The 10,592-nt window shown below is 39.9% G+C and overlaps 1 protein-coding gene across 3 annotated transcripts in view; it reads right to left on the bottom strand.

Moving 5' to 3' along the window:
* LOC113038590 (zinc finger and BTB domain-containing protein 16-A-like) overlaps positions 1-10,592 on the bottom strand; it is a 108,551-nt gene that overhangs the window by 4,560 nt on the left and 93,399 nt on the right. For all 3 annotated transcript variants that reach the window (XM_026196140.1, XM_026196141.1, XM_026196142.1), the window contains 2 exons: positions 6,715-6,885; positions 1,924-2,091 (listed from right to left, as the gene is read on the bottom strand). In XM_026196140.1, the coding sequence (XP_026051925.1) occupies positions 1,924-2,091; positions 6,715-6,885 (339 nt within the window). The remainder of the gene's footprint in view (positions 1-1,923; positions 2,092-6,714; positions 6,886-10,592) is intronic.

Here is a 10,592-nt window from a genome sequence, read left to right as displayed (position 1 = left end):
CTAGTAATGCTATATGGAACATGCATAATCCATAGATATTTTTTAAATCAAGATTTTAATGTCAATTTACATAAGACTAAGGTTGTGTAACTTGTTAACATTATTATACAGTTGTTTAATATATATATATATATATATATATATATATATATATATATATATATATATATATATATATATATGTGTGTGTGTGTGTGTGTGTGTACATATTCACTTATATACATAAATCAAACAAATAAAATGATGAATAAAATTGATCAAAAGCAACAGTAAAGACATTTACATCGTAATTTGTTTTTTAATAAACACTGAATGCTGAAATATATCACAGTTTCCACAAAATTATGAAGCTGTTAACAACACTGAAAATAATAATAATAAGAAATGTTTCTTGAGCAACAGTTACCAATGATTTATAAAGAATCATGCGACAATTGCTGCTGAAAATGTAATATTTTTTACATTATTGTATTTTAAAGTAAAATGATATTTAATAACTAATGATTTGACTGCATTTTAAATTCTAACTACTCTCCAAATTTTTAGGGATGCATATGCATATATATACAGATATACATTATATATATACAGATATACATTATATATATATATATATATATATATATATATATATATATATATATATATATATATATATATATATATATACACACACATACACACACACACACACATATATTACAATCTCATTACAGACAAGTGTACAAAAACTTTGCAGTCATTTGGAATAGCAGTGAATGTTGCATTTGACAAACTAGCTACATGGTTAAATCTGTCTCTTAGTTCAGAATGTTGACAGAAACCTCTTAAAGAGACAGTAAGGCAAAGCACAGCACATTTGTTCCGACGGTGAAAATAAGTCATCTAAACGTTGACCTTTAAAAATGTCACTAGGGAAAGCATTGATGAGTTGTGGATTGAAGAACGCTCATGTTGGGTAAAGGCATCCTGGGAATGCAAAGTCTCTGCGTTGTTTGTTCAGGTCTTCTGTTTGTTTAATGGAGGAATTGAGGAACCTTGACCTCGCCGGTTCGAGCAATGTCATGTCCGTCTACCTTTGCGTATGCAAAGGCTATAATGAGACGGCCATTAAACTGTCGACACTCCAGTGATACATGCACGTGTGGTCAGTGTACTTTAACTGCACTGTAAACAGGGCAGCCTCAGATAACCAGGCAATAATGAATTGCAAATGGAGCCGAGTTATTGATTGCCCATCGACAGGAGCAGGGCTGCCAATGTCGATGCTTCATCAAGCGGCTCCCTTTTTGTATGCAGTGGCCTTTGACTGTGAGCTTGTCGTTGTTCTTGTTATCTCGGGCGCTCTGTACTCGCTGCCGAGGCTTTACTCCATCCCCACCCCACCCAAAGAAGCCAATTATTCGACAGGCTTTCTTGATAGTTTGGCTTAACGGCATCGCTTTTTGAGTGGCAGAGGAGGGGAAGATCTGGTGTCCGTCGTGTACGTCCGAGAGACCTGGTCTCTACAGTAACGCGCTAATCCCTTTGTCAAAGAGTGAGCTGACAGCACTGGAAATGGCCTGGCCTTTGGTGTGAGCTTTACAGAGCGCCAAGACGTAGGAATCTATCAGATATCACCTTAACAAGAGGAAAGGGGCTCTTTACACAGGTCTGAAGCCAAACAGAGGCAAGGCCTGCTCTGGCATCGGCCTCAGCTGTGATCTAAAGATCTGATATGACGCTCACCCACTGACAAGGATAACAGAAAGCTGCTACATGTGACCGTAGCGCTTAATGTGATTTAAGTAGGGCATGTTACTGAATCAAAATCCTCACTGGTACTGGAAAAGTAGTACAATAAACCAAGGAAGACTATAATACCCTAAGAAAGCTTTTGCAGTCGCCTTGGCTTGATAAACAGGAAGAAGGAATGCACAGTACCTGTATGGACACGGTAGTGGGTCTCTAGCTGGTGTTTGAGGCTGAACTTCTTGCCGCAGCCGTTACATTCATAGGGTTTTTCTCCGGTGTGGATGCGCTTGTGCCCCTTAAGCGTGCTCTCATCTCGGAAGCAGCTGCCGCAGAACTCGCACTCAAATGGATGGTCACCTGCTGGTCAGAGGTCTGGTCAGTATATGTATTATATGCAGGGTAATGTTAATCAAACATGTGCATTAAATGTTTAAATTACACTTAAAGGGACAGTTCACCCTAAAATGAAAATTCTAAAGCCTCTGTTTTATCATTTCTTTGCACACAGAAGTATTCTTGTAGATTAAAAAAATTACGGTTGAGGAAATTGTAACAATTTCCTTACTATCTTTCTAGGCCTTGAACGTGGTGGTTCCCTTGCTGTCTATGCATGGTCAGAAAGTTCTCAGATTTAATAAAAAATGTATTGTGTTCCGAAGATGAACTAAGGACTCATGGGTTTGAAATGACACGAGGCTAAGTAATTAATGACAATTTAATTTTGGGGGGAACTATCCCTTTAAATGTTTAATTTCTATAACTTTAGTGACATAGAATGACATTGTTGCAGTGTTGTGAGACAAACATAACTATGTTTATAGTTGATAAACTTCATATAGTTGATGGAGCCATAAAACAGTTTTTACTCTTACTTTATACACCGTTTTGCACTGATATACATCGGAAAGCAATCTTCCAATTAATCATTTGCACAGAAACAACAATAAATAATTTTGCATCACCGCAAAACAAAATGAAACAAGAATAGAAGAATGAATTTTACAACCTTTAATGTCAATAAACTGAATATCCAAAAGCTGTAAAATTAATATATATATAAAAATGTTAAGATAATAGGAGGAAAAAATCATGAGAAAAAAAAAAAAATAACCATAGTATTTCTTTCTCTCACAAAAGCATAAAACAGCTGGCCTATAAGATTTATTTGAAATCAAGCCATCATAAGCTCTCAGTACAATATGATCAGTTGTCTGTTATAGGTCATTGTCATTTATATCTTCCTGTCTTCTTGCACTGTAATGGATATTCAGAGGTCAGTAATCAGTGATATTATGATATGCGGGGGTGTTTCTTTTTCTGCTCTCTGCTCTAATTGCGTTTCTGTGTCTCACTATCAGCTAACCATATATCACTCTCTCTCCGTACAGATGCACGACTCCGCCAGGCGTGTAATGTTCCCCATATTTAATGCATTTCACTTCTGTGCGGAGGGTTTAAGTCATCGTCTATGACCTACGCGTTTCATTATCTGGCTGTCCGAGCGGCACCGTGCCTGGGAATAAATTGCATTTCTCGTTATGTACTGTCATGCTCAGACTCTCGCCGCCTCCCGTTACCAGACAATGTCAATTTCCTCAGGCACGTTTTGTGGCGAGAGGCAGCTAAACGCCTCACATTTACACGGCTGCTCGGGCTCCACCGTCTTCACTTCACCAGTAATAGGAGAGAGAGAAAAAAACCAGGAGATGACACGAAACAGAAAAAAAAAACCCATACATTTCAGAAATCAATAAAAGTGACAGTATTTATTTGTGTGCATGAAGTTATCAGTCGCTGTAAGAAATTTGGCGCTTCGAAATGCCTCCTCCGCAGAAGAGATCACAATCCATCACGCTCCCTGACTGCTCTCGGGCACGCGACGAGAATAGCAATCATGCCAAATTCACCTGACTTTAATTGCGCCTAAGCTGGCGCTTCAATCGAAGACATCTGCGTTAGCCTCCAGAAAACTGGCCACCAGTTCAATCCGCAGGCTTGCTTCTACCCTCTGTAAAAGCATCTTTAATCTTTATTTGACAAAATAATTTGTGACAGCTCTCTCCTGATACCACAAGGCACAAATTCTCGCCTGGTATTTTTTTAGGCTACCTGTTATGTAAATGCAGCGTGTCGCTGCTATAAACAGAAGGCAATTTGCTTATCAAATTCTGTTTGGCGGCTTTGCTTTGTTTGGAATACATTAAGCTTTGAGGCAGTAAAGATACAAGGTGATAGATCAAGATGCTGTCACAGACTGCGTGTTCCTCGGTTCCTTTCTGTGTCTGTCTGTTAGTCTGGTGGCTTCAAGGCACAAAGAGGGCGGAAAAGACATTTGGGAAGCTTGGGGGCTGCCACCTGCGTCCCCGTGCCTCAGTGGACCGCTGCGGTGGCGTACCTGGCCGGGGTCTGCAGGCACCGCCTGGCGCCTGGCAGGGCCGAGGCTTACGTTAAGGCAGGGGCCGAGTTCATTATGCGCTAAGCAGCGTAAATCAAGGATCCATCACTGCCAGGGTCTCGACTGGGCTGCACTATCAAACACAGCTGCGAACACAAAACACCCGCCGCAGATGGAAAATGGGCTCCGAATAAAACACAAGCACAGAACAACAACGGAATATTAACGAGGCACGGCCGGCAGCGTGCAGAACAGAGGGGGGAGCGAGGGGACTGCTGTGATTATCAGCCCTAATGGATGCCAGCGTTCGCTCACACTGCGCACGCCTGTAAAAGTACACGAGCAAGTATATTCAAGAGCAGAAATTCCTCTCTAAAATCAGCGGAAACGCATGTAATCATTTGCTGAAATCCTGTCAAAATCGGTTCTGCATCAGCATTTAGGTGGAGGTATGACTGAAATCAAATTTAAGCTTGGGCATGAATTACTGAGTAATGACTGTGTGGGCCCATAATCACTCATTTAACTTCTTTTTGAGTGGGCACCACACACATGGAGCAAAAGGATACAGTACGTTAAGCTATTGCTTCAGTGTTTTTGCATAGCAGCGATTTAAGAGTACATACTGCAGAAAATACTTGAAAATACTTTGAGTTCGCTTGCCTATACAAATGAATTTATTTGATTTAACCTATACAACTGATATTAGATAATTATTAGATAATAGTTTCATGTATTTAATGCACTAAATAAAGAAAACAACATGTGCAAGCTATACAAATGAAATTACTAACAGCTCTTTACAGATGTTTGGATTCTGTAAGGTATTATGTTTCTAAAAAAGAAGTCTCAAGTAGTCTCAAGTCATCATATGTTGATTTGTTGTTTAAAAACACTAATTATTTATCTTATTATAATTTAGAGGAAAGAATTACAGATTCCACAGTTTTGAAGTGTAATTCATGTATATAAAGAAATCGTAAAGATATAGAATTCAACGTTTTAAAATCAATAAAATGCTGAAAGGCAATATTAATAAAATGTGAATGTATATATTGTTAATGATTAATCATTTATAACTATTATAGATTCAGTTACACTTAAATTCCACTATATAAAGTGCGCAAATGACTGAAATGTATGTTAAACATCAATCACAAAATGTATGTTAAAATCTTTGAGACTTTTAAGTCTTTCAGAATGTCTATGATTGAATGGCAAAACAAGTTATATATATATATATATATAGTATATATATATATATACACGTGTATAAACCAACTGGTGACTCAAACACAGTAGTGGTGATTGTTTTAAAGTAAATTAATGTAACAATGGCGACTTCAAATATATAAACATAAACAATAAATTCAAGGAAGTTATTTCTGGTGTGGTGTTAATAAAAAGGTTAATAAAAACCCTATTGACAGGGTTGTAGGAGTACATCAAATCAAAAAAGGTTGGAAAACATGGCTCTGGAGGAACATCCGAGTGCTTATCACATCAGCGACTCAGTTTCCAGCATTAAAATAAAATACACTGTGAATGAGATTAAAAAGATCAAAGGAGAATTAAACACGAGCAGTGAGTCTTCTTTTTTTGTCCTCTTCAAGACAAAATTTAGAGACTTATTTTTGGTGGTTTTTGCAAGTGCCAATAGCAGTTTTTCCCTTTCAGCTCCTTGACAAAAGCCCCCACATCACATTAAACGGGTGCTTGCTAGCGCTCATTGTAATTTAATACACGCCTACAGAGAATTGGGTTCAAACTAGCGCGACGCTGCATCACAGCCTCTCTCTCCCCCTCCACCGTGTCTGCGGTGAAGCAGACCGCTGACATTTATATGTGCAGGCGGGAGCGTCGGCTCCAATGTACAGTCCGGCGAGGACATGTGAGTACAGTAAGCGTTCGGCCACCTTGTACCGTCAGCCGCCCAATAAAGGCAGGGTGGCCTATAAACAGGCGGGATTTGCTCATCTCCCACTTTCACTTCAAATATTCATCCCTGCCGCTGCTGAGTAAAGCAACTCTGACACGTCAGGCTGTTATTTAGGGTCATAGATGAACAGGGAAAAAGGCTTTCTGAAGAAAATGGGATTCATTTCCAGTGTCTCATATTAGGAGACAGTAATGGAGACTGTTCCCCGAGACGCCGCATCTGCTCAGCCACGCATCTGGCCACATGGGGATGGATCCGCCGTATAGCAGGACTAGCCCAACTGGGGAGGGCGATATCTGCGCTGTCACAAGCCATCACAGCGCTTTGGCCTTTCGCTAAATGACATGTCACTTCAGCCTGCTATCTTCATTCCATCCACCTCCATCCAGAAGGTGATGGGATGACAGGTGGGAGAAAAAAAGCCAACACAATGACTGTACCAGGATCCTGATTTAAACACTCACCAGGGTGAATCACATCTCAGCATGTTTAAAATAATCACTGGGCTTGACGGATGTGCGTAAAACATCAAAGAACCAAATTAGTATGTATTACTGATTCATTCCAAAAATGTGGCTCCTGAGGCTGTCGGTTATGCATAAATGCGCAACGTTAAGACACACAAGCTGAAGAACTGATGTGAGACCTGTATGCGAACGGAGATGGCGCTTGAGTGCGGTGTGGCTGGGAAATGTGCGGTTGCACTCGCTGCAGATGTAGCTGCGCACGCCTGCGTGGACCTCCATGTGCTGCTGCAGAGCCGTCTGCGTCTGGAAGCGCTTCCCGCACAGCAAACAAAAGATGGCCATATCTGATCCTGGGAACAGAAAGAGCGAGATGTTAGCATGACTGTACGATTTCATTTACAGGATGCATGTTAAAGTGTCCTAACTAACTAAAACACAGCAGCTTTGGCTTTTGGAGCAGGACTATTATTTGCCTGACTCCTTACTGAAAAAAAAAAATCATTATTTTGGCAATTACGGGTTTTTGTGAATCACACGATCACTGTAGAAACTGGACAATCAAGCTGAAAAAAAGACAATGATTCATTTAGAAAATACACTCAGTCTCAGTGGATCAATGGGACAATCTAATTCAGTACTACAGGGTGAGGTGCACATATAATACGTGGCACAAATGGTCGGCATTGGTTGACAGACACAGGAAATGACAAAACAACTAGAGTGGCTGGAATTAATATTAGCAAATCATTGAAATCTCTGGTTAAAAAAAAAAAACAGAATCACACCTGGGTGTTTAAATACATAAAGGCATAAAGTGAGCAATTTTTCCTTCACTTTTGCTTTGCGCTCATACACAGACTTACACTTCACACTTTTTTTTCAATTATCAGGCTCTAGAAAACTCTGGGGAAAGTGGGAGTGTTTTAAGCTCCGCTTCTATTTCATGAGTCGATAACACATCTTTGGGGCAAAGCTGCCACTAATTTAAAAATCTATGAGGAGCCCCAGTCTCATGTTCATAAAGCTCGATCAATCAGCATTTGCTGGGGAAAAAAATGGGAGCGATTGAGAGGATGAGAGAAGGAGTTCGAGGTGAGCGAGAGAAACGACTATTTCTGTTCTTAAATCTCAGACAGTGCAGCTGAATTGCTGCTTCTCTGCAAATAAATACTGACAAGCCTTCCTTCTGGCTTTCTCTGGGCCCAGCCGTTTCCCTCCCCCTCTTGCTGTCTCCATCTTTAATGACTCCTTACATCTCTTGGTTTATCAATAAAAAGGAAGGGTGGTCATTGATTATGGATGGAAATCCCAAAGAAGTTATGAGATGTGGAAAGCAAGTTTGCTTCAGGAAGGTTTCTTGGCAAAACTAATGGCTGTAAACTAACTTAAAAAGCTAAATTTAAGGGGGCGGGTGGAGGGAGATGAAAGACAGGGTGACGGGGGTAGGGAGGAAAGGCTCTGAGGAATGCGAGAGGTTAGGTGGACTCTGACCCAGGGAGCTCAAGGGTCTGCATGAGGCAGTGGGAAAGATTAAGCAATATCACCAGAGCTGCTCTGTGATTGCTCTTAAAATCCCGCATTATTTGTGTCTGAAAGATTTAATGATGATAATTTGCCCACTTTTCATTTCAAGTATTCCCTTCACAGAAAAGCCCAATCAGTGACCATGTTCTGTGCCTCATGTCTGTTTTTTTTGGTCACATTTTGGATCAATAACATTACGCTGTTAGCATGCTATAAAGAGAATAGTTTCCAGACAATATTTGAATCATTTCAAGCTCTGTTTTAAGGATTTTTTACCAGTAAAATAACACATCTTACAGTTCACTCCAAATGCACCATATTTCTCAGGTGGTAGAACACTTGCACTGAAGAACGAACACTATTTTGGGAACAGGAGAAGGGCAGGAGGACAGTTGATAAAGCAGCAGCCATGAAGGGAAGTGCAGTGTCCATGTGATTGGTGTTAGCTGGAATTAAGTGTTCCTCGGTGTGAAGTAAAGAGCGTCACAAGTAAATGGCCTGGCTCGGAGAAACTCTTCTGTGAGGTACTGAAGGGTAAGGCAGAGAAAAAGAACTAGAGAGGGAGAGAAAGAGAGAGAGAGAGAGAGAGAGAGAGAAGTGGCTGACCCACTCGCCTCTATTACAGTGCAAAATTGAGTTGGACAAAGTGACACCTGGATAGAGGACTGGCTTTGGCTTCTGCTGCCTGAGTTTTGGCATAATTTACCTCCACTCCTGTGTCTATTTATAAGGGCCTCTTGGCTCCATCGCAGTGTTAAGTTAATGGCTCTGAAGAACCATTGGCCGTTACTTAACAGCGGGTGCTCTGCACCGTTTAGGTATTGAGGGTGTTCCGCTTGTGTTCACCACTGCAAACACTTTCAAACTCCAGGATGGTTGTGTCCACATGATCCCTGGCTCAGAAGACAACTTCTAGGAATACCAGAAATCCACGTCTAGCATAATATTCCATGTAACACGTAGACATAATCACAATCTCCTAGACACCCAGTGAATACACTTGACCAAAGCAGTTTTCTGTCCTCTGTTGACATATTTGCTGTTGCAATAGGAAGTCTAGGGAAGTTTTTGGTTACAATGCAGCCCAAACAATTGGCTGTGTAGAGCAGGATTACGGAGTCATCAACATTTTTGAATGACCAAAATAAGAGATATACTATGCATTTTAAATGCATACATGTACTATAAGTAAATTTTGTCCAGATGATTTCAAAGATTTTATACATTACCACAAAAAATAGTCTCATATTTAAAGATTGCAGTAAAGTATGAATGCAATACTGTTCTGTTTTTTTACGCAAACAAACTGAATGGGGCTGTGATTAAAACTTAATGTGAGAGTTAGACGAGTCAACTGTGTTTCCCACAGGGCCGATGCTTGAGCTGAGAAACCCCACATGGAGAGCGTGTGTCGTTCTAAGCTGGTGGGACCAAAGTCAATTAGCTTGAGTTTCCATTCACCCGTGCTGATGGAATACAAACTCCTGCTGCTTTGTCTGTCGCCAATACCACGAGGTGTGATGTCACCTGTTGCTCAGCGAAGAGCTTGGAAATGACACACCTGTTCTGAAGCTCCGCTTGGAATGTGTTACCAAGATGAGCATGCAGTATACAGGATGATGGTGTTTGAGCAGATGTATCTGATGTGTCACTAAAGCTACTTACTGTCAATTTGTGTTCCGCCAAACAAAAGAGTGCCAAATCAAATCAAACAATGATAAGTAATTATGTTTTTAATTAATAAGTGTGTTTGAACAAATCAGTTGAGGGAACAGTTTGATAACATCATGTTTTTGTTCCTCAATGGATGTTTGACAATTAAATTCAAGTTTATTTGTATAGTGCTTTTCACGATATCAATCGTTGCAAAGCAGCTTTACAGAAAATATTTAGTTCCTACATTACATTTAGTAGTAGGTAAAATGGTGAAATTAAAATATTGAAATGTACAGTAAGAATCATGCAGATGGTAACAAATTACATGTAACCAAACAGATGGTGGACACTATTAACTGCAATGATTATGCGTTGAAATTAAACGTTGTGATTAAGCAACATTTTTTTATTTTATATGTTGTTCCTGTATCTGAGACCTTCTGGGGGGTTGGCATCATACTTCTCAGGTGTTTGGTCATCTCAGAAATAATTTTTCAAAGGCTTGCTTGTTTCATTCCTTAATGATTCAATGTTTTTGAATTAATCATTTGAATAAATGATTCAGTCACTTGTCTTATCGCCACCTACTGGTGTAATGAAGTAACCCGCGGAATAGGTCATTGAAAAATCCCGAATATACAGTAATATTTGAATATTATAGGCATGTACGGTTAACTACACCCACAATTACGATTAGGTCCTCAAGTCAAAATGTAATAAATAAGTAAATATGCATGTAGAAGACATCCAGGCAGAAAGGCAGACTGACAGATTAGATGGGTCTGCAAAGCACATGGGCTTGTGTGTCATATGTGAGTACCAGGAAAGCCAGTGCCATGAAGTATATACACTAAGACTGTATGGTATGCATGAAGCC

This window comes from Carassius auratus, chromosome 21, assembly GCF_003368295.1.
Source record: "Carassius auratus strain Wakin chromosome 21, ASM336829v1, whole genome shotgun sequence".
Classification (NCBI taxonomy): Eukaryota; Metazoa; Chordata; class Actinopteri; order Cypriniformes; family Cyprinidae; genus Carassius; species Carassius auratus.
This window is presented reverse-complemented; position numbering and strand designations above follow the sequence as displayed.